At 33.7% G+C, this 26,271-nt stretch overlaps 1 protein-coding gene across 2 annotated transcripts in view; it reads left to right on the top strand.

Moving 5' to 3' along the window:
* LOC142341701 (gamma-secretase subunit Aph-1-like) overlaps nt 1–26,271 on the top strand; it is a 288,252-nt gene that overhangs the window by 203,946 nt on the left and 58,035 nt on the right. For both annotated transcript variants that reach the window (XM_075392855.1, XM_075392854.1), the window contains exon 4: nt 1,454–1,579. In XM_075392855.1, the coding sequence (XP_075248970.1) occupies nt 1,454–1,579 (126 nt within the window). The remainder of the gene's footprint in view (nt 1–1,453; nt 1,580–26,271) is intronic.

The raw sequence follows: 26,271 nt of genomic DNA, 5'->3' as shown, positions 1-26,271 counted from the left end.
AAAACTGAGCGAAACATTTTCTTTTTTGCATTTAAGAAATTTTGTCTCTTGGTCAACTCAGTTTAAAACACCCTATAGCTGAAATACGCAAAGTGTATTAGCGAGAAGATGTTTCAAAAAGTTGAAATTCGTACAGTACTTTAAGAAGTATTGGAAAGAAAATTGAACAGTATGACCAATTTTTAAGTAGCTTTCGAGACAAAGTTTTGGAGAAAACGGGATAAACTGCTTTCGGAAGCGTCGCTCACGTGTTTTTGGACAAATAGAAAGTTCACCCGCGTTTGAATTTATACTAGAACCTTTTACTGAGACTTGGAAAAATTCCACTAAGCCATACAAAAAAATACTGCCGTAAAATATGTGCCTAGTAAAATTTGCAATTTAATAACTTTTTATCTGGCCATTTAAGTACCACAGCTACATTTTCAACGAAAAATTTTTCAGTAAAACATCGTCAGAATTCTATACTGCTAACTAATAAAAACTGCCAAAAAAGCCATAAACTTTAGAAAAGGATTTTAACTTCAGGAATACATCAGAGTTTTAAATAACCATTGAATTGAACAAAACCGTTGGTATGCTTAATTTCAAACTAACTAATCATTTTCTTTAATTAAAAAGCTACCTACGGTTTATATCTCCTGAACCACGGCAACCTTTTTAAGTTCACGTCATGATCTTGTCAAGTTCTTGGAAAGGAACTGGTGGAAATTTTGACATATGAAGAAAACTTCGGATAGGAGGAAAATCTAAACTTGGCAACTATAACTAGAAAGACATTACCCTAAAATGCCTCCAATGTTCTCTTTAAAGTAATGTTATTACTCAACCACAGGAGCCTTGCTAAGATCTTGTTAAGTACTTAGAATGGACCCTGTCAAGTCTTGGAAAGGATCCGATGGAGTTCTGCACTGGGTTAGCATGTGGATAACCCGTTTTAATTTGTCCATATTAGTAAATGACTGCAATTAAACAAAGACAACAAAATTGAAAAACATTCTGAGTAATATAATATCATTGAATTGTAACCTTATTAAGATACATTTATCTGAAGAAAATAGAATATAGGAAAGGTGAAACAAAATTCATAATTAGGCACTCAACTACTACACAAGAATATTTATGAGGAAGTTATAATGGTAATTTAAACTGTTATAATATCATTTAAATAGTTTAGGAAACTTAATGGGAAGCTGAGTTAAGAGAATCGGGGTGGATGATAAAGAATATCAAGAACTTAACATATTTCATCTAATATGTATTTGTCTTGACGGTTAGGTTTCAGATTAAGCTGTGTTGTTCTAAATGTTTACCGCCCCAATCGTCTTGACTCGCTCTTTTTAAAAAAAATGCATGATTCAAAGGGCAAAAATATACACTTTTTTACACAGTAGAATAAAGGGAATGCTGCAGAGCGATAACATGAGATTGTTTGATGTGCCTGTTTGTGTAGTGTTTGGAGTTGGCTTCGGTTGTGTGAGTGGATTTATAACAATGCCAGTCATTCTGCAGCAGCTCACAGGCCCAGCAAACTTTGGATTGGTTGACGGACAGAGCCAGTACTTCGCAGTGTGCTCTAGTTAGTTGAGGAATTTTAATTTGAACGCATTTAAGGGCGTCTGAAGAGTACGTGTGAGTTCTCTGGCTGCATCGTTAAGAGCATTTAAACAGGTCAATGAGCGAATACAATGCGTTGGTGAAAAAAACAGTTAATGGCCGAAAAGGTTGCGCTTCAGAAAGTCAATGATCGAAATGGCGAGGCTGCAAAAAGGTCAATGACCGAAAAAATCTCCATGACAAAGTGAGAATGCAAAAAAAGGCAAATGACTGAAATGGAGTTACCGGTAGAAAGTTACTGACTTTCAGCATGACTCCAAAAGTTAAAAGTGAGAAAGCACATGGGCTAACTTCGAGCTAATATTACACCTCCAGATCAAGCTTTGGCGGGTAATTTACACTATTTACATAAGCTGATTTACTACGTATATTTGCCACCCATAATCAAACAAAAGTAAATTGAAATGCCCAACTGCTGCGTATCCTGCGTGCCCCTCTAACCGCGTCAATAGGTTATGGATCCACAAAATTGAAACGCGAGAGTCAAGACAAACGCATAAGGGGTGGCCTGCTTGAAGAGAGAGTGACAAAGACAGAGTGCCCTGTTCAAAAAGTGTGAGTGTGTCCTTCGGATTCAAAGAAGAGAAGGAGAAAGAAAGAGAGGGAGAAAGATAGACACAAGAGAGAGAGAGAGAGAGAGAGAGAGAGATGGAGAGAGAGAGAGACAAGACGAGAGACAGAGAGAGAGAGAGAGAGAGAGAGAGAGAGAGAGAGAGCGAGAGCGAGAGAGAGAGAGAGAGAGAGAGAGAGAGAGAGAGAGAGAGAGAAGATAGTGAGAGAGAGAGAGTTAAACCTTGACACTGTTGATTTAAAGAATTACTTTTATGCTTGATATTCATAAAGTTAAAGATTCCAGCGCGCGTCAAAGCTTGATTACGGGTGTGTCAAAGCCGCTCGTGATTTAACAAAACACGGTCGATTGAAACACAAAAACAAAAGGTCGATTAAAAGAGTCCGTTTCTTTAAAAAAGGGGTGAATCGATCTGCAGAACAGATTGAATTTGTAAAAAGCAGTTTTGGTCAGAGTCCCTGCAAAGCATGTATCATTGTGTACAACATTCGAAACATGCAAACCTAAAATATGAGGGAATATAGTAACAGCATGGTAAAACATGATGTATATAAAGCTTGCTTGAAGAATTTTGCGAAAGTTGGACCATGCGTAAGAGAAAAGTTTAAGCTAGTGTTTGAGAAATTATCCGGAGGATCCCAAGGATACTACATTCTCAAACAAAAGGGATCGTCTTTTATACTAAGTAGACAGAATTTCCCAATTATATTCTCTTCAAAAGCACTGCTTTCGGAAAAATCACTTTGTTGAATGACGAATTTGTCTGCAGGCTCTGCTCGGTAATAAAAAGTTTCAAGTAAAAGTGAAAGAGTTTTATAAATAAAATTTTTGGTGGTCAATGCTTTTACAATTAATAAAGGTTTATACTTTGTGTGTTTTCAATATCTAAGTTAATTTCTGCTTTTAAACTCAAGATGTTCTGTTGAAAAAAACTTTTTTAAAAAAAAAATTCATTATATTTGCTGAAGGTTTAAATAAGTAAAGACCTGTTCGGTGTTCTGTAATTTGGTGGTTTAAGTTGTTTTGAAAGAGTGTGCGATTAGATTTTTAACTTTATTTTTTTACTTGGTTGAACTTTTTTTTCAGTTCCAGTTTATGTTAGCACATAAGAGTTCACTTTATGCATGATTATCAAAACGAATGATAAAATTTTATTTAGCGGTAAAGAAGAAGATTTGGTCTCTTTTTCTGAACAATTTGAGGCACGAATGTATGTACGAAGTTGAATAAAATTCTTGAGGGCACTGTAGAATAAAAACTCAGCGCAGTAGTTTTTTTTACCTGCGCTGAGGGGACGACCCTCACAGGAGCAAATTGACGCGGCCCATGGGAAATCGAAGGAGATTTTTGACCAAAAACAGACGGCCATTTGGTATGAACTTGTCCAGTGCCTCGACAAAAATTCAGTTTTATTTTTTCGACCATATAGGGGAAAGGGTCTGAAGCTTGAAGCATGTTGTGTAAGAGGTTTAAAAGTTTTTAGAGACCGCGTTTACTAAAACTGATATCTGATTTTACAAATTTGAGAAAAAGTAACGAAAATGTAGTGGACTATATTACTACAACTGCCGAGGACATGCAGTTGAACCTTTCCGAAGTCGATTAGTCAATAAGTGAAAAAATGTTACTTTTGAAGGGACTTCCTCGTGAATTTGAAAGGTTTTGTACTCTGGTGAAAATATGGTGAAGATAAAACCTTGGATGAAATTAAACGTGATCTGAATAATTTTGAAATTGAGAAACCCAACGGAAGAAACAGAGATATCAGAATCCGTATTCTTTGCCAATGATCGAACTTGTGTTAATTGTCTCAAGAGGGGGCATTTTGCAAATTTTTTTCGTGCACAAAGACGAAATTAACAACGAAAAATCTTAATCAAAATTAACATTTTGAAGTGCAAAAAAGTTGGACATATTGCCAAAAATTGTTTTACTAACAAAAAATTTGAATCCCATGCAATGAAAAATGAACAAAAAATTGTTTCGAAAGAAAGTCAATTTGGTTTCGGAAGAACAAGAAGAGGAAAGTTTAAGCCTTTTCTCGATTGAGAATTGTGTTGAATATCAAGATTTTATCATTGACTCTGGCGCAACAAACTGCATGATTAAAGATAAAGATAATTTTGCTAACGTGGATATAAATTTTTTTGGTGTAATTCACAATGCCGACAAACGCACTGTGCAATATTAGGAAAATGGGATGTTGAGTTTTTCGCTAAGAATAGCAATGAAGAGTTGAAAAAAAAAATGTTTCAAGATGCGTTATTCGTACCTGATAACTCAAAAAACTTAATTTTTGTTTTAAAACTTAGAGAAGCGGGTGTTGATGTTTCTTTCGGTGAAAAACTGAACTTATTTTTATTAAAGTCTCGTTCCCTTTGGAAGTTGAAAATGGATTTTTTGTGTGGAAAACTTTTCCTCGTTCTGATGAGAATTGCTTCAATGTTGACAGTTTACAAATGTAACATGCAAAAATGGGACATAACAGTTTTTTGATATGAAACGTCTAACAGAATTTTTTCAGGGTATGAAAATAGGTGATTCAGAAATTGAGTGTCGTGAAATCTATGAGTTAAATAAGTCGAAAAACCAGCCTGTTCACAATGATTGCATGACAAGAGCGAAAGAAATTTTGGACATTGTGCATACAGACGTCTTAGGAAAAATTTCTCCTGAGGCTGTTGACGGCCATTGTTATGCCATTGGATTTGTAGATAGTTTCTCAAATGTTTACTTCATGAAAACAAGAGTGGTCTTGGATAAGTTTATTGTTTTGTGCTGATGTGGGAAAACCAGGAACTTAAGTTTCTGATGGAGGTGGAGAATACATTTCAAATGAGTTTAAGCGCTGTTTTAGGAACTGTGGTACTCAGATCCTTCACACTTGTAATTCTTATCTATCTATGTAAAGAGATTGTTAGCGCACAACTTCTATTCACGTTAGCTAAGGCAAACTGCACTTGATCAGTTCACTGTCTGTCTATTAGTGCGCAAGTACCTGTTACTTTTGAAGGACTATGATCAATCGTCCTGCGATTGCAATGTAAGCAAATATAATGAAGTACAGACTGCATGTGATATTATTAATTCACTGCTTCAAAGATTAAGTAGTTTAGAGGTTAATTGGTAACCTATGTGCCACAATTCCCCTCGGAGGAATAACAAAGTTTTCAAGTTGATTTTTAGAATTCATGGGGTTCTAGCTCTCTCTCTTTGTCTTGCTCGACTGGTGAGGTCTTATCCGACTGTTGTATGGGTGGTTGTTGCGGTAGTGTGAGCTCATCGTCGTTTTCTTGCATAGGCTGTGTGGGGTCAGCCGGGTGCTCGTCCACTAGTTTTGCCTGGTAACCGTCCTGCATTGTAGTTGTGGGTTGGTAGTTGGCGGTTCCGGTGAAGCTTTTTCTTGGGGAACTTTGCTCAGATCCCTCAGTGTCGTCCTCCGTTGTGAGGGTTTCGCTGTGACCGTATTTTTCGGGCTTTTTGGTTTTTCTGCTGCTTCTTCTTGGTTTCTTGTTCTTCGCGATTTCCTGTACAATGGGGTCCTCGCGAGGGTCGTAGTCTGGGTCCTCACTGTTCTCGAGTGTTTCTTGTTCTTGTGCTGCCAGTTCGAGGTCTTCATCTTCGAATGGGGAGTCGGGCGGTGTTGTTTTGCTTTGGGTTTTTGCCCCGGTTTTCCCCTTCCGTGTGGGTACTGGATAAATTTTCTTTTTGGTGGAACCTTTGTGCGATTTACTTTTTGGAGGTTGGGATTCGTGGGTGAATCGTTCGGCCTTTTCCTAATTGTCTTCTCTCCTTTGAGCATTGCGCATTGATCCCTATGATGTACGTTCATTCACTGTGTTCCAATTTACTAACAATCTCGTCGACTATTAGTTGTATTAAAGAAGTGTAACTTTTTTTTTGAATTTGATTGAAGTTAAGAATATCCTGAGTGATAATGTATGTTCAATCTCGTGCTGAAGTTTGTTATTCTTCAGCCATTTGCTAGTATTGTTGTGAACTTGTTGTCCAGAAAGCTCAACTAACTTAGAACTCCGAGTTTCTTAACATCTAGCAAAATTTAGCATAAAAGACTGAAGTGGATAAAGAATCAAATTATAGTCCAATCTGAGAGCCAACTGCTCTTTGTAAAAATTTCTAATAGTTTTAAATAGAATAAAGTTACACAATTCAAACAATTCGGGTAAATTAAATGATCCGTTAAATATCAATTATTACACCATTGTTACTTGTTTATGACTGGTTAATCAAGTAAATGATTTAGATCAATATTTACATAGTAATTGTTGAATTACTGCAATTTTTGCTTTTGTTGACATAAGCGAGGCTGATACCTACGTAACACTAAAGTCCTCGATTGTATGGCATTTGACCTTGAATAAACACCTAATGTATCATAGAAATAACTTTTTGAAAAATTTATCAATTAAAATATCAAAAAATGCACTGAGGCAATCGTTGATGTAAATCCCTTCCCCTCATAATTTCAAATTTTCTATCCTGTACACCAATTGTTCGTTTTGCGTTTTTTTTTCATGTCCTCATTTTTTATCCCGTAATTAAATGCCGTATTATCCACATGTAGCTATAGTACATTATATGTATACTAACTATATTATTAGCATGTTAGCTATTATCCACCTAGCATCTATTTTCACCATATTATTTTCCCAACCCCTATTATCCCATATTTAAGTAAGACCACCCACTATTATCCCAGGTTCAAGTATGTTAAGATTGAACTCTATTATCTATTGTCTCCCATGTAGGATAACCACCTATTTTCCCATGTTTAGGGATTTATTAAAGCCATAGAATTTTTACCGTATTATCCACATTTAATCATATACCATATTATCCGCATGCAATTTTTGACCATTTTATCCGTGTGTATACTTATACCCCATTATCACCATCCAATTCAATAACCTATTACCTTCCATGGGATTTTTTCCCTATTTTCGCCATGGCATGATAACCGCCCTTTCCTAGTGTACTCTACGAATACTACAAATGTTTCTTTTTTGGTATTTTCTTGGTTAAATTTACCTAAATGGTGCACTTACGTTTTCTCGTCCTAACAGGAAATGACTGGGTGTCAGGGCTACTAGGTCTTCCGGGTCGTCACTTATTGCTGTCAGGGTCTTGCGTTGATGGTCTGTTTTACAAAACCTCACCTGTGAGGCTTCGGTTGTCCAAGATTGCAACCATTATTTTTTGCAACTTTGAACCAGTCTTTCCCAGATTCCACCAAAGTGTGACGCTGCAGGAGTGTGGAATTTCCGAACATTCTTTCTCTGAGCCAAGTCACTTTCAATCTTAGCTTTCTCCCATTCGTCCACGAATGCCTTCAGTTCCTTGACTGCTCCAACGAAGCTTGTGCCGTTGTTGCTGATGATGGTACTTGTTTAGCCACGTCTTTCAATGAACCTGGTCTCTGCAGCTAGACAAGACTCGGTGTCCAATGACTATGCAACTTTGATGTGTACTGCTCTTGTTGTTAGACAATCGAAAACACGGCACCATCTCTCCAAAGTACGTCTAGGAACTTCACTCCGATAGCTCCGAAGTAATCGACTCGGGTATGGGTGAAATGGGAAAACATGTTTATCAAGTTGTTCGCGTGTTAGGTCCGTCATCGTTGAGTGGACTAAGTTGGCGATCCTTTGTCTGCATTTGATACATCTTGAATGCATTTCGCAATCCGAAAATCCAGAACTCTTGTTGAAGAATGTTCCTTACATACTGTGCCTGCGTGTATGTTGTCACGATTTGTAAAGTTTCTAATTCTGTTGAAGCTGCTTTAGCGGTTCCAGTTAAATGGCTGCTTAATTTGTTTGTTGCCCAAGCACTGATAGCCTGCACAGCTTCAACTTCGTTCTATTGACACCATGGTTTCGGCCACTTATATTTGAGTAGTGAAAACGGGGGCTCCAGCCACCAGTAAATTTGGCCCAATTCTCCATACGCTAACGGCATATGTCGAAATGGACCAAATTGTACTGCTGACTGGAGCCCCCGTTTGCTCCACTACTCTATATTCCCTCAAAGTCTATCATTTCCTGTCTCACTTAGTGCAATCCACTAGTACAGAGTTAGGGTTCTAAATATGGTCAGTTTCTGATATAGTGACCCTCGAATTCGGACCAGCGTAGGGCAAATTTCTAGTATCAGGAATGGACCTCGAAAAAGGACCGGGGATTTCGTACTCAGAAATGGACCACACATCCTCAGAAATGGACCTTGACAGATCTTCAGATACGGACATCACTTTTGTGGTTAGGGGAACGACTCGGAAACGGACCCTCGTAGAAAATCCCCCGAAGGCCCTTAAATAGTGGGAATTGAATCCCAAACGTGTGAAATGATCACAAAACGCTTTTACAAACCAAAGTCCGATAATGAAAGAATTTGTGGTTCTTCTATCATTTTGGTGCCCCTCCTCCTTTCCCATCCTGGACTTGGGACCAGGCAATGGCGGAGTTACCACCCATCGACATTTAATGGCGATGTTGATATTCTACTCCAAGACATTCCTAATTTGCAAGGGACGTCGGGTGGCCTGTATTTTTTGACAAAAGCAGTTTCAGTCATCTGAACCAAATAACGGGTTCAGACAACTCTTGAGACCTCAACCAGCGTTGTGATCTAATACTCAGCTGACATCCATTTATGGAGATGGATGTCGGGTGGCCTGCCTCTTTTTAACTGAGGCAGTTTTTCGTGCTTTGCAGCCTTTGACGATACTGCCGGTGAGCTTACCAAGCCCTGGGTCGAACTCAGTTCTCCTCCCATCTTCGTCGTGTTTCCTCATCCTCGTCGAAGATCTCCCGGGGAACCTAAGCTCCCCTCCCATCTTCGACGTGTCTCCTCATCCTCGTCGAAGATCTCCCGGAGAACCTACCGTCGACCACTCGCTTGGGGTTCGCCCAACTACCAATTCAACTTTCTGCAAGATGACATCATAGAGGTTGATGTTGTAGCTGAGGTTGACGTTCCTGTCGTTGTCGTTTATGTCGTCATTGTAGCTAGTGTCGTTGTCGTTCCTGTCGCTGTCGTCATCGTCTTTGTCGTTAATGCCGATATCGTTGCTGTCGTTTTTGTTGCTGCTGTTGAAGTTGACGCTGGTGTTGTTATGGTTGCTGTTTTTGTCATTGTTGTCGTTGCTGGGGTCGTTCTTGCTGTTTTTGTCGTTGCCTTTGGTGTTGTCGTTGATGTCGTGGTTGTTGATGTTTTCGTCGACATTGCTGTTGTTGCTGTTATTATCGTTGTCTCCGCTATTGTTGTTGTTATTTGTTGTTGTCATCGCTGTCGTTGTGTCTGTTGTCATTTTCTTTGCTGTCAATTTATTTTATTTTGGTGCCCCTCCTCCTTTCTCATCCTGGACTTGGGACCAGGCAATGGCGGAGTTACCACCCATCGACATTTAATGGCGATGTCGATATTCTACCCCAAGACATCCCTAATTTGCGAAGGATGTCGGGTGGCCTGCCTTTTTTGACAAAAGCAGTTTCAGTCATCTGAACCAAATAACGGGTTCAGACAACTCTTGAGACCTCAACCAGCGTTGTGATCTAATACTCAGCTGACATCCATTTATGGAGATGGATCTCGGGTGGCCTGCCTCTTTTTAACTGAGGCAGTTTTTCGTGCTTTGCAGCCTTTGACGATACTGCCGGTGAGCTTACCAAGCCCTGGGTCGAACTCAGTTCTCCTCCCATCTTCGTCGTGTTTCCTCATCCTCGTCGAAGATCTCCCGGGGAACCTAAGATCCCCTCCCATCTTCGTCGTGTCTCCTCATCCTCGTCGAAGATCTCCCGGAGAACCTACCGTCGACCACTCGCTTGGGGGTTTGCCCACCTACCAATCCAACTTTCTGCAAGATGACATCATAGAGGTTAATGTTGTAGCTGAGGTTGCCGTTCCCGTCGTTGTTGTTGCTGTCTTTCTCGTTAATGCCGACGACGTTCCTGTCGTGGATGTCGTCATTGTCGCTGGTGTCGTTGTCGTTCCTGTCGCTGTCTTTGTCGTTAATGCCGATGTCGTTGCTGTCGTTTTCGTTGCTGCTGTTGCTCTTGACGCTGGTGTTGTTGTGTTTGCTGTTTTTGTCGTTGTCGGTGCTGGGGTCGTTCTTGCTGTTTTTGGTCGTTGCCTTTGGTGTTGTCGTGGTTGTTGCTGATGTTGTCGTCGACATTGCTGTTGTTGCTGTTATTATCGTTGTCTCTGCTGTTGTCGGGTTTTGTTGACATCGCTGTCGTTGTGTCTGTCATTTTCTTTGCTATAAATTTATTTTATTTTGGTGCCCCTCCTCCTTTCTCATCCTGGACTTGGGACCAGGCAATAGCGGAGTTACCACCCATCGACATTTAATGGCGATGTCGATAATTCCTCTTTGCGAAGGATGTCGGGTGGCCTGACTTTTTAGACAAAGGCGGTTTCAGTCATCTGAACCAGTTAGCGGGTTCAGAAAACTCTTGAGACCACAACCAGCGTCTAAACCGTAAAAAGCGCAACTTATCGCCCGAATTTGTTAAAACAAATAGCATGGCTGAATTCCTCGTCGAAAAATAGCCAGACATGCCAAGTTTCAGTATCGGGGATTTGCTCTTTGTAATCAAAGTACAATCTGCGTAATAAGGTCAGGTCGTATTATAACTTCGGATTTTTGGGGTTCAGTGAGAAGCTATATTTTTAGGGGTACCGATATAATGATATATATATATATATATATATATATATATATATATATATATATAATATATATATATATATATATATAATATATATATATATATATAATATATATATATATATATATATATATGGCTGTAAAGCTCTATTAAAAAGAAGAACAACTCGATCCGTCCACTAGACGTGGAGATATGAACAAAAACTAACCGGTTTTTTGAACAGATTCTGATGAAACTGATTCTGATGAAGATGGAGCTAAAACTGAAGTGGTTCGAATTGGACCCTCGCGAAATCGGATGACCAAATATCGTCATCTAATGCTCCCTTCGTCCTGGGAAAGTGAAGGGTAGGCTTATTTTTCAATGCTGAGTTGAACGAAGGTAGTGTCAGCTCAACGAACCCACAGTCGAAAATGGTCGAAAATTTTGACATGCAGAAAACCCCGACCCTACTCAGATTCGGACCATGTTTAGGATTAAGCTGGTAATTAACCGTTATCAGACGGATATTTTGTTCTATCAGTGAAACTGCTTCGCAGATCCCCACAGACTCCAGTGGACGTACCCCAACAGCTCTACTTGTTTATCATATTAAAAAATAAAAATTTTTATGCGTTCCCCAATCAATATTTAATCAATCTAAAACTAAAGCTTTCTGTCTTACTTGGCGTAGTGGTTAACTCATTGAGTCGAGTTAAGTTGCTTTAGCAAACGGAAAGTTTGGGGTTCCTTCTTCACTGTCTCCAGTGAACGTCCCCCGATTTGATGAATTACTATGAAATTAAGTGAGATCAAAAAAAACCAAATTCGCACTTCTTAAAAGGGATGATCCCTGCTGTGAGACTGTATATGGGACACACTGTGATGGGTATGCAGTCAAAAAAACTGAGATCGGTGGAAACACAGTGATTAGTGTTTTTCAGTGTAACTAGTGAGACCGTGTAAAAAGCACGTTAAACCAAATTGCGAAAATTGGTGAAGCCACTTCGTGGATAACTGGAACACAAAGAGCAGCTTAATTCTTTTATAAATTTAAATTTTGCTTATTTTTATATAAAGGGACTCTACTTGTTCTTATTTTATACACCAAGAGCAGAGCCCCTTCAAATCTTAATCAAAGGGAACCTGCTTCGCAGATCCGTGCAACCGCTTCGCGAATATTATATTTATAAACATGCTCTCTGAACTGATTTCTAGTATGGATTTCTAGTATGTAATATATCCTTTGAAACGCAGAAGGGTTTATACAGGCATCAACCATACAATTCTAAACATAAAGATTTGTTAGAGAAAATGTTTGATTCTGATGAAGATGGAGCTAAAACTGAAGCCTCCGCTAAAACAATAGAGCGAATGTATGATTCGGATGGAGATTTATATATGTCAAACCTTCTACTAAAACTGAAACTGAAACTAAAGATAACATTAAAAAAAATTTTAAAACTAAACCCAGTCTTAAAGCTTAAACCAAAACCGAAGATAGTATCTACACCAGAATTAAGAATGAATGTAAAGAATTTCATGAAGAATTTAGAAATAAAATAGCTCTAACTACTCATTCATATATTCATAATCGTAAGTATCTAGAAAACGCAGAAGACTTTGATATAAACTCCAGTCAGAACATGAGAGAATTTTAAATTACTGATAAAGCTGGAAATTACATTGAAGATATAGATGAAGCTATTAATAACTCTTTAGCAGAAAGTAAAAACTTATCAGTTCAGAAAAGTTAAGAGTTTTAAATATAAAACCACGGCTGAGTGTGAGTACAAGAAGAGAACCAAAGAAAAAGTTAATCACCAAAATATTCTTCAATACTGACTATATTATTAATAAGGCTATATATGATTACGGTGGTTTAATGGTTAGATTTTGAAAAAGAAATATATGAAGGTTATGGCTATGACTTTGAGTTTCTCGGATTAGGAATCATTCAGAAAAATATTGAACCAACTAAAGCAATTATTGGTAGTTATATAGATTTACCTCCCTATCCCAAAAACTCAATCATTATTAATCATACGTAGTTATAAATACTACTGCTTACAACTAACTATTACTGCTTGGCTACATCCCGCTCTAGACCATGCAACACGTGAGAGTAAATATTTAAATAATCTAATTGAAGCACAACAACAAAATGAAGATGATTTTGCTTATATAATAAGAATACAGAAATTGTACAATATTATTGTATTGGTATACACACCTTGTGGTGAGGGCAAAGTAGAATTGTTTAAACAGGTGGATGATTTTGATGAAGATAGAAATGATGTAAGAATATTGGTTTGGGAAAATGCCGGTGTAGATCATTGTGCTCTAATTAAAACAATAGAAACCTTGATCGAAAGACCGAATAAGAGCCAGCACAAATTCTATTATTCTAATAGATGCACATATTGTTTTGATTCCCAAATTAAATACGTCAAACATGAATGTAGTCACTCTTTCAAACCGGAGACTGTTTGTCCTAAGAAAAAACATATTACTTTTTTGAATGAGCAGAAACGCCAGAGAATAATAAATATTAACTGCTGATATAGAAAATTGTGTTGTTGATGTTACCACTAACAGCAATAAATATGTAACAGCTGAACTTATACCAATAAGAGTGAGTTAAATTTGGTAAAGTAACTTCAAATACTACTTCGGTCTTGGTTGTATCAAAAGATTTGCTAGCGATCTATTAGAAATAGAAGAATAAGATGTTGCTAATAAAGAGCATTGTGACAACAACTTATTATCGTTTAATAATAAAATAGACATTTTAAGTAAAAAATATATCTGAATTAAGAAAGGGTGACTTTAATAAACCTACAACTAAAACCTTACAACTAAACAAAATTTAAGTTAATCAAGAACTAATTAATGAATTCATTAAATCAGCAAATGAAGTTACAAATACAGTTAGGTTTTGTAATAAAGTTGCTAGTGATACCATCTCTAATTATAATCAAGTAAAACAAGATTTTGATGATAAGTTTAATCCGAATATTACTAACTTACAGTTAGATGATATGTTCACTACTGGTCTTAAGGAATTTAAAGAAGTTAATAAAAAGACTAATTCTGCTGTTGATGAAGCTCTTATAAAGAATAAAAAGACAATAGTAAAATATATGATAGCTATATTATTAGAAAGTAAGCTAGTAGACAAAGAACAAGCAAGACTTGCGATGCTTTATGACTTTAATCATGAAGATATAATGAAAGAGATTGCGAGTTATTTTACTATATAGTTATGACAATGACTATATCTATGACTATGACTATGGCTATATCTATGACTATGGGGCTTCGCCAATGTTTCACCATAACTAAAGCAAAATTTTTTACAACTTAAAAATGGAAGAAACTAAACTCAGTGCACCTTTACTCTACCCCAATATCAGTTCCTTCTCAGAACAATACATAAACGATAAAATCCTATCTAATAATAGTTTTATTAACAATATTAACATTATAAAAGATATTACAAGTTATTATGAAGCTGAAACTAATAACTATAATAAGAAATTAGGTAGATATAAAATTTATATTAACTTAGCTAAGATAACAGAAATACTATTATCATCAATAGCAACAACTACATCAACATCAGTTGCTTTAATGGGTATAGGATTACCTTATTCTATACCAACGGCTTTTGCTACTGCAACTGTTTGTGGGTCGTTATCAAAAACAATTAATACTAAGATAAGAAATAAAATTATAAAGTATTCGCAAATGTATATTTTAAGTAAAAAGTTTAGTGACAAGTTTAATAAACTATATACTAAATCAATCAATGATAATAAATAAGATAATGATGAATATAATGAATTATTTAAGATATATGAAGAGTATAAGACTATTGTGAAAAAAAGTGTTTTTTTAAACTGAAGATATTAATGTTTAGTAAAAATAATATAATTCGTATTAATAATATTAATATTAATATATATGGATAAGATTAGAGCTAGATCTAGCCATAGTCATAGTCTTAATCATAGTAATATCCATACCCATAGTTATAGTTATATTTAAACTCTAATATAATTACTTCATCTTCTTAGTACCTAAGTATAACCCTCTTTTTTTGTACTACTCTTATACCTTCACCAGTAGTTGCAAATTTAATTAAATCAAGTGTGGCTGATAAAGCACCTCTTGGGTTTCTAGTTGCAACCGCACTTCCTATTTTACTTACTATTTCTTATGCTCTTACTGGATTATTAGCAACTTTCTTTCCAAAGTTAACTGTGGCTTTACCTACACCTTAAAGAAGTCTTTCAATCTCTCAGCTTCTATTTTTTATCACTGACAGTCATTGGATTCCACAGTACAGGATCCCTTTAACATCTTAGTTCCTTTATTAGTAATAACCCCTTGAATATTAATAGTACCACTATAATGTCTGCCACCAACACAATATGAATTAGTCTTAAACTTACTAAAGTTACTCGTTTTTCTATATAAAAAATAATGGAAGTTTAAAAGTATAATCCCTTTGTTGTTCAACCTAAACCCAAACCACTACCCAAGCCTGAGACTTAAGTCCAAGACTACGCTTGAAGCAAAAGGTTGGGGAACCAAGGGTGAAGGCCCTTTGTCTCTAGAGAATAAAAATAAATTAGATATTATTTATGCTAAGGGTTTTGTTAAGACTAGTGGAAATAGTTTAGAGCTATGACTATAACATTGACTAGAGCTAGAACTGTAACATTGACTATAACAATGACTATAACATTAACTATAACTAAGATATAATATCAACCATCTTATTACCATCACTATTCACACTAATAATCTTTCTAGTTAATACTAATGCATGACATATAACATCTGCAACTGCGGCACTAAATTCAAAATTTAGTTGTATTGGTTGTGGACCTATATGATCTTTTTGATATCTAGTATCAAATACATAAATTCTGTACCTACTTTTGAATGTTCTATGATTTATATATCGTTTAATATTATGAGGTAATCCATTATAATCCTTACTAAATTTAACAATATCTTTAAAAGCCTCATTATAATTATTAGTACCATAATTAATATTCATTCTATCCTCGGGATAGATAAAACTCACTACCAATCTTACAATAACATTCAGTAACATTCATTATATCAAATGTTCTTGCATCATGAGTTTGTTCATTAACATTATTATTTTCAAAACCAATTATTATGTATTGTGGTCTTTCCATACCACTTTCCGTACCAAGATCAAATAAGTTAGTAGCATTGGGTACATTTTTATAAAAATGTCTTTCTTTCATAATAACTAAAATATTATTCCTCTTATTTAATCCTTTCTCTACAATAATTCTATTATCATTACTAGGATCAATACTAGGTACACACCATGATATATCTCTAATATCTATATAACCATCATTAGCTACTGCATGAGCACCAGCATTAACTCTAAATAGAGCTCTATCATTATTATTTCTTTTTAATAATTGTTTAAATCCTAACCCACATATATTCTTTTCTAAGTCATTCAAAAAGCCAAATAGATCACTAATCTTAACCATCATATACATATGACCTAGTTCTGCTGCAATCTGATCACCTTTAAGTTGACTATCTCTATTACCTTTATTTCTGACAAAACCACTCTCGTATTCATGATCAGTACTAGTTAATAACTTATACACCAATAGATTAGGATGACAATGATCTATATATTCAATATTCCTACCACCACTAGTTTCAAGCTTAACTGAAATAAAGAATGCCATCATACCATAATTGACTAATCTGATATTGGCATTATTAGCAAATACACCACCAGCATTATCTGATACAACAAACTCTATCTCTAGATATAAATCATGCAAATTTAAATGATTCTCTTCTCAATTGAGATTGATATTAATATTAGTATTAACCGTATTCATAGTTGCTAGATTATTAGTTTTATATTTTATAATCTGATTTCTGTGTTATTTTTTTTTAATAATTGTTTAAATCCTAACCCACATATATTCTTTTCTAAGTCATTCAAAAACCCAAATAGAACACTAATCTTAACCATCATATACATATGACCTAGTTCTGCTGCAATCTGATCACCTTTAAGTTGACTATCTCTATTACCTTTATTTCTGACAAAACCACTCTCGTATTCATGATCAGTACTAGTTAATAACTTATACACCAATAGATTAGGATGACAATAATCTATATATTCAATATTCCTACCACCACTAGTTTCAAGCTTAACTGAAATAAAGAATGCCATCATACCATAATTTACTAATCTGATATTGGCATTATTAGCAAATACACCACCAGCATTATCTGATACAACAAACTCTATCTCTAGATATAAATCATGCAAATTTAAATGATTCTCTTCTCAATTGAGATTGATATTAATATTAGTATTAACCGTATTCATAGTTGCTAGATTATTAGTTTTATATTTTATAATCTGATTTCTGTGTATATCATTATTATAACCATAAATAACCATGCAAATTTAATTAAATCAAGTGTGGCTGATAAAGCACCTCTTGGGTTTCTAGTTGCAACCGCACTTCCTATTTTACTTACTATTTCTTATGCTCTTACTGGATTATTAGCAACTTTCTTTCCAAAGTTAACTGTGGCTTTACCTACACCTTAAAGAAGTCTTTCAATCTCTCAGCTTCTATTTTTTATCACTGACAGTCATTGGATTCCACAGTACAGGATCCCTTTAACATCTTAGTTCCTTTATTAGTAATAACCCCTTGAATATTAATAGTACCACTATAATGTCTGCCACCAACACAATATGAATTAGTCTTAAACTTACTAAAGTTACTCGTTTTTCTATATAAAAAATAATGGAAGTTTAAAAGTATAATCCCTTTGTTGTTCAACCTAAACGCAAACCACTACCCAAGCCTGAGACTTAAGTCCAAGACTACGCTTGAAGCAAAAGGTTGGGGAACCAAGGGTGAAGGCCCTTTGTCTCTAGAGAATAAAAATAAATTAGATATTATTTATGCTAAGGGTTTTGTTAAGACTAGTGGAAATAGTTTAGAGCTATGACTATAACATTGACTAGAGCTAGAACTGTAAAATTGACTATAACAATGACTATAACATTAACTATAACTAAGATATAATATCAACCATCTTATTACCATCACTATTCACACTAATAATCTTTCTAGTTAATACTAATGCATGACATATAACATCTGCAACTGCGGCACTAAATTCAAAATTTAGTTGTATTGGTTGTGGACCTATATGATCTTTTTGATATCTAGTATCAAATACATATATTCTGTAACTACTTTTGAATGTTCTATGATTTATATATCGTTTAATATTATGAGGTAATCCATTATAATCCTTACTAAATTTAACAATATTTTTAAAAGCATCATTATAATTATTAGTACCATAATTAATATTCATTCTATCCTCGGGATAAAACTCACTACCAATCTTACAATAACATTCAGTAACATTCATTATATCAAATGTTCTTGCATCATGAGTTTGTTCATTAACATTATTATTTTCAAAACCAATTATTATGTATTGTGGTCTTTCCATACCACTTTCCGTACCAAGATCAAATAAGTTAGTAGCAGTGGGTACATTTTTATAAAAATGTCTTTCTTTCATAATAACTAAAATATTGTTCCTCTTATTTAATCTTTTCTCTACAATAATTCTATTATCATTACTAGGATCAATACTAGGTACACACCATGATACATCTCTAATATCTATATAACCATCATTAGCTACTGCATGAGCACCAGCATTAACTCTAAATAGAGCTCTATCATTATTATTTCTTTTTAATAATTGTTTAAATCCTAACCCACATATATTCTTTTCTAAGTCATTCAAAAACCCAAATAGATCACTAATCTTAACCATCATATACATATGACCTAGTTCTGCTGCAATCTGATCACCTTTAAGTTGACTATCTCTATTACCTTTATTTCTGACAAAACCACTCTCGTATTCATGATCAGTACTAGTTAATAACTTATACACCAATAGATTAGGATGACAATAATCTATATATTCAATATTCCTACCACCACTAGTTTCAAGCTTAACTGAAATAAAGAAAGCCATCATACCATAATTGACTAATCTGATATTGGCATTATTAGCAAATACACCACCAGCATTATCTGATACAACAAACTCTATCTCTAGATATAAATCATGCAAATTTAAATGATTCTCTTCTCAATTGAGATTGATATTAATTTTAGTATTAACCGTGTTCATTTATTAACCGTATCATTAACCGTATTCATGGTTGCTAGATTATTAGTTTTATATTTTATAATCTTATTTCTGTGTATATCATTATTATAACCATAAGTTGTATCCAAATTAAAGTCCATTTTTGTAAGTTAAAAAATGGCTGACAACTTAATCTTATGGGAACTACAAAAGATACATGAAGCTCTAACTGAAACTAAAGAAGAACACACACTTGACTTTAGAATGATAAAAGCAACAGAAAAGTTTAACTTTAGTGAACCTGTTCTTAATACAACGAAATTAGGTTTAATTAGATTATCGGTTTATAAAGTGTTTAATGTGAATAGAAGGAATAATCAATTTTTGTATGATGGTTCTAATTCTAATGATGATATTAACAAAGCTATTATACCTGGTGCGTATGAATTAACTGAAATAGCAAAATTAATAAAGAATAAACTAATGGTAATGTTATTATAGAACCTGATAAGAATACAATGAAATGTATAATGGAAATAAAACAAGGAGAACTAAGCTTTTATTTAGAGAATTCAATAGCCCCATTACTAGGATTTAGAAAAGTAGTATATAAACAAGGCAATTATAAATCTCAAAAGATTATTGATATTATGGGTTTTAGTACTGTTAACATTCACTCTAATGTTTTATCTGGTGTTAAAGATAATGGTAATAACACAGACATACTATATACTTTTACTCTAACAGAACCACCAGGCTACTTGATAAATATTATACCAACTAATATCTTATATCAAAATGTAACAAAGGATAGAATAGAATATATTGAATTTCATATTAAAGATGAGCATGGAAGACCAATTGATTTCAATGGTGATGTGTTGAGTTTTACTTTAGATCTGTGTTAACACAGCAACTTCGTTGATCTAGTGTAACTAGCTGACCAAAGGTCCATCTGGATTAATCTCTATCTATAATAATAGTCTTAATCATAGATATAGACTTAGACTTAGATATAGACTTAGTCATAGACTTAGTCTTAGTCATAGTCAAAGACTTAGTCAATGACTTAAAATCATAAATATAATTGAAGTATGAAACTCTCCAATCTCAAATAATTCTTATTTTGCCATTAATATTTTCATTTTTAGATATATCAATCACATTGTAATTATAAGGCTCTTTCCATACTTCATCACATATATTAATAAAATGACTATAAAGAAGTTCAACATTATTAAAGAAATCTTGATATATAGATATGGGACTTTACCCTTTTGTTCAAATAAAATAAATAGATCACAATTCTCTCTAACTTTCTGTCTATCTCTTGTGAATAGATTTTGATTAAGATATATCATATTACAATTATTATGTCTACCACTACAAAAGTATTCATTAGTAACTGGTTCCTTAGCTCTGACATCATTAAATATCGTGAGTTTTTTTTATATCTTTTGGTTGTTGATCGAGTGGGGTTAATTATTTTATATCTTTAATAAACTCAATATTTCCGTGCTTCATACCATCATATTGATCACCAGTAGGACCAATGATATATAACTTGCCAAAGTGCATACTAGTCATAACTAGATTCTTTAATAAGAATGTCTTTCCACATTTATAGGACCAGATATTATATATCTGAAGTTTTCTGGGATATAGCATTGACAATTATATTATCGTCGTCTCGCCATGATTGTAGATCTCCATTTATATTAATGGCGATAGGTTTTGTTTGGATTATATGATTTCTTGGGGGTGATATATCTCCCTGATCAGTGAACCTCCTTTGCAGATCATAACTACTTCTATGATTATAACTACTTCTCTGATTATAACTACTTCTCTGATCAGGACTAATGCTATGATTATAACTTCTTCTATGATCAGGGAACCTGCTTTGCAGATTATAACTACTTCTATGATAGACGATCTCATCATTGACATTATCATCTGCCAAGCAGGTTCTCTGATTGACACCATCATCTGCCAAGCAGGTTCACTGATTGACATTATCATTAACATTATTATTATTATTATTATTAACATTATTATTGACATTATTATGATTATTATTAACATTGACATTATCATTACTATTATCATTAACATTATCATTAACATTATCATTAACATTATCTTTAACACTACAACCTAAACACAAACACTCATTATTTATTCCTGGATATTTACGTTGAGTAACTAGAATTTTCAAAGCACTCTTATTTCTATATTATCTATCAATAAGATAGATTATATATAAACATTAAGCCCCACAATAAAATTCATCATATTGTTGTATTCTCTCATTACAGCCTAGATCAACATATTCTTCTAAGAATAATGGAGGATTTTCAACACCAAAACTATCAAAGTAATACACAGGACCACCTTCTCTTCTTATAACTAAAACCCAATGTGTACCATCAGTTGGACGTAGATTTACTTTAATGTTGAAGTTAGGTTCACGGATAGTTTCTGGACTTCCATCTCTCATTACTATCTCAATTGGTGTTAGACTTATATCTCTACCTATATCTTTTATTTTGATTTTACTCATAGCTTTTTTGTCAATACCAAGTTTATTATCGAATTCTTCAAAAGAAGGGATCAGCATTTTTATACCATAAAAATTGGAGATGGATAGTGTAGTTATAATTTTTATTGGCGTTATAATATTATTTCTTTTATATATGATTCGATAACAACAAATACGCAAAACTAGAAAAAAGCTGTGGCAGATTTATAAATCTAGAAGTCTATTGAGATTTGAAAATGAAATTTCACCCTTACATACTATTGTTTATGGTGGAACTGGTACAGGTAAAACATACGTTAGACAATACTTGAAGTTATACCATGGCCAAGACCAAGATCTAGGAACCTGCTCCGCAGATCTACAAAGTAGCTTTGCCAATGAAACTATAATCATAGTATATAAAGATGAAAGAGAAATAAAATGAATAGATCACAATTCTCTAACATTCTGTCTAACTCTTGTGAATAGATTTTGATTAAGATATATATTACAATTATTATGTCTACCTCTACAAAAGTATTCATTAATAACTGGTTCCTTAGCTCTAACATCATTAATTATCGTGAGTTTCTTTATATCTTTTGGTTGTTGATCGAGTGGGACTAATTATTCTATATCTTTAATAAACTCAATATTTCCGTGCTTCATACCATCATATTGATCACCAGTAGGACCAATGATATATAACTTGCCAAAGTGCATACTAGTCATAACTAGATTCTTTAATAAGAATGTCTTTCCACATTTATAGGACCAGATATTATATATCTGAAGTTTTCTGGGATATAGCATTGACAATTATATTATCGTCGTCTCGCCATGATTGTAGATCTCCATTTATATTAATGGCGATAGGTTTTGTTTGGATTATATGATTTCTTGGGGGTGATATATCTCCCTGATCAGTGAACCTCCTTTGCAGATCATAACTACTTCTATTATTATAACTACTTCTCTGATTATAACTACTTCTCTGATCAGGACTACTTCTATGATTATAACTTCTTCTATGATCAGGGAACCTGCTTTGCAGATTATAACTACTTCTATGATGGACGATCTCATCATTGACATTATCATCTGCCAAGCAGGTTCTCTGATTGACACCATCATCTGCCAAGCAGGTTCACTGATTGACATTATCATTAACATTATTATTATTATTATTAACATTATTATTGACATTATTATTATTATTATTATTATTATTATTATTATTAACATTGACATTATCATTATTATTATCATTAACATTATCATTAACATTATCGTTAACATTATCTTTAACACTACAACCTAAACACAAACACTCATTATTTATTCCTGGATATTTACGTTGAGTAACTAGAATATTCAAAGCACTCTTATTTCTATATTATCTATCAATAAGATAGATTATATATAAACATTAAGCCCCACAATAAAATTCATCATATTGTTGTATTCTCTCATTACAGCCTAGATCAACATATTCTTCTAAGAATAATGGAGGATTTTCAACACCAAAACTATCAAAGTAATACACAGGACCACCTTCTCTTCTTATAACTAAAACCCAATGTGTACCATCAGTTGGACGTAGATTTGCATTAATGTTGAAAGTAGGTTCACGGATAGTTTCTGGACTTCCATCTCTCATTACTATCTCAATTGGTATTAGACTTATATCTCTATCTATATCTTTTATTTTGATTTTACTCAGCTTTATCATCAATACCAAGTTTGTTATCGAATTCTTCAAAAAATAGGATAAGCATTTTTTTACCATAAAAAATGGAGATGAATAGTGTAGTGATAATTTTTATTGGCGTTATGATATTATGTCTTTTATATATGATTCGATACCAACAAATACGCAAAACTAGAAAAAAGCTTTGGCAGATTTATGATTCTAGAAGTCTAGTGAGATTTGAAAATGAAATGTCACCCTTACATACTATTGTTTATGGTGGAACTGGTACAGGTAAAACATATTTTGTTAGACAATACTTGAAGTTATACCAAGGCCAAGACCAAGATCTGGGAACCTGCTCCGCAGATCTACAAAGTAGCTTTGCTAAGGAAACTATAATCATAGTATATAAAGATGAAAGAGATTGGATAAATCCGGAAACTGGCAAGATTTATTCTGGATTTAATATAAGTGATATAAATATGATCACATCAAGAAATTTGCCCAATTTCAAAGATAGTGTAATTTTTCTTGATGATATGGGTGACAAGTTAATTAAGGATATAGCTTATAATTTTACAAAAGGAAGACATCATAATATTTAAATGATTGTAATGTGTCATAAACCAGCCCAGATAGTTAATACAGCTAGAATGAGTGATACTATTTATTTGACACTTTATAATGGAGCAGATCCATTTAAACCTTTTAATGAAATATATAAATGTTCCATGAAATAATTAATGGCTCAAATAGTAACTTCTTTAATTCTACAGATGGAATGTCTGATGAACTTCGATATAGTATAATTAAGCATACTAAGAAAGAGAAATCTTTTATTATTATTAATAGAAATAGAATTATGATATATGACTCGAGAGTTGGTTTCCTCGACTTAAAAGCTCTTAGTTTAAAAAATAAATTAGAAAGTGATGAGATAAATAACTTATAGCATATATGAAACCACTAATGATTAATGCCACAGATAGAAATTCTATTATTACAGATAATTATCAGTTCTAATTTAATAAACTTCTTACATCAAAAGGTATTAGAATACAGAATGATGTTTCAACAAAAGAAATGGTTAAAAGACAATATTGTGGAATTATAGGTGCTTGTTTTATTGTATATAATTATATGAATCCTGATTCAACAGTAAAAACTGCCGCAATTGTAGCATCGGGTACAAGTAATATATTAAATAAAACAAATACATTAATAAACTATGGTTTCGGTGACTATCAAAGTGAAGCCCTACGAGAGGAATATATGAATAAAAAGACTAAAACTTTTAACAAAAAGGGTAGAGATGATTTAATTGATCTATATAAAAAGAATGAAAAAATTAGAGATGAAATTATAAATTTCGTTGGAGATAGAGCTGGATTGAGTATTGATCCAGCTCTATCTCCAACGATTTTAGATAAAAGTAATGATGAGATTTTAGATAAAAGATATAATTATAGTACTCCTAATGCGTTAGGTAGGTATCATTTAGATAAGTTTGTCCAGTCTAAAGATAATACTTAAATTTTAATTGAAAATTTGACTCGTCATAAATAATGGTTATAGAATGTTTAGAGTGTAATTATAAATGTGAAACTCCTTTTACTTTATCTTTTCATCATAAATTAGATGATAAGGATAAAATTAGTGAGTGTGCATGTGGAGATGAATCATTAAGTGGTATTTGCATCGGGGGAACTGCTTCACAGATCAGTAGAACTGCTTCAGATTAAAACAAACGGTTCTAGTTCTGGGAAGTCTGGATTTAAGTCTGGCTTTAGTTATAAGCCCAATCCCGCATATAGTTTTACTAACCCCAAAATCAACTTTGATTTAACAAATAAAATTTGTAATAAATGTAAGGTTGTAAAACAAATAACATGTTTTGATAAAAAAAAGAAATCAATATGTAAAGAATGTAATTCAAGTTAGGTTAAGTGCGAATATTGTTCTTCTGTTATTAGCATTAGTGGGTTAAAGGGTCATATAAAAAGATTTCATAAAGAAATAGTATTACCTAGAGGTGTTTATTCTGTTAATAAAATAAAACCTGTTAGCGAATTTCTTAAGTCTAATTTAATAGATAAGTTTAACTTCTTCGAAGATAAATCTAATTCTACTTTAGTTTTTGAAGATAAATGTAGCTTCTTCGAAGATAAGCCCGATGAACCCAGGTATTATAAATATTATCTTATGGTTTCCCAATTAATAGCCAAAGGTATAGATATAGATACATTATTAGAAGAATAGTTTCGGAAAGCTATTTCATAGATTAGCAAAGCTATTTCATAGATAGATATAATTATTATAAATATTTTAGCAAAGCTATTTCATAGATTAGCAAAGCTATTTCATAGATAAATATAATTATAATTTTTTTGACAAAGCTTTTTCCAAATTTTTAATCAAAGGTATAGATATAGATAGCTAAATGGAAATAGATTAGCAAAACTATTTCATAGATTAGCAAAAATATTTCATAGATAATTTTTTTTAAAATCTAAGTAATACGCATAACCCGCACAATGCGCATGGTTTTAGGTAGGGTTTCATGCGGGTGTGCGGATCATGCGGGTTATGAGGTTTTATTTTTGCTTAGATTTTTAGGGAGTATAGAGTAGTGGATAAAACAGAGACTCCAGTTAGCAGTACCATTTGGTCCATTTCGACATATGCTGTTAGCGTATGGAGAAATGGGCCAAATTTACTGAAGGATAGAGCCCCCGTTTTCTCCACTACTTCTTTGGCCTTTTGTAGCCATGCCGGCCCGTTTAACCACACACTTTCGGAGTCTTTCAATGGACTTTCCTCAAGTTGCTATGTCGGCAGGGTTTTCGACACCTTTGACGTGTCTCCATTGTTGAGTTTTCCAGTATTTCCGCTGATCTGTTGGCAACGAACACTTGTTGTTTCTTGTGCGCTGCTGGTAGCCACCGTAGGACCGTTGATGAGTCGGTTCAAT

Source organism: Convolutriloba macropyga, chromosome 6, assembly GCF_964194025.1.
Source record: "Convolutriloba macropyga chromosome 6, txConMacr16.3, whole genome shotgun sequence".
Taxonomy (NCBI): Eukaryota; Metazoa; Xenacoelomorpha; order Acoela; family Convolutidae; genus Convolutriloba; species Convolutriloba macropyga.
Note: the sequence above shows the minus strand (reverse complement) of the source record. Positions and strands in the feature narration are given on the sequence as shown.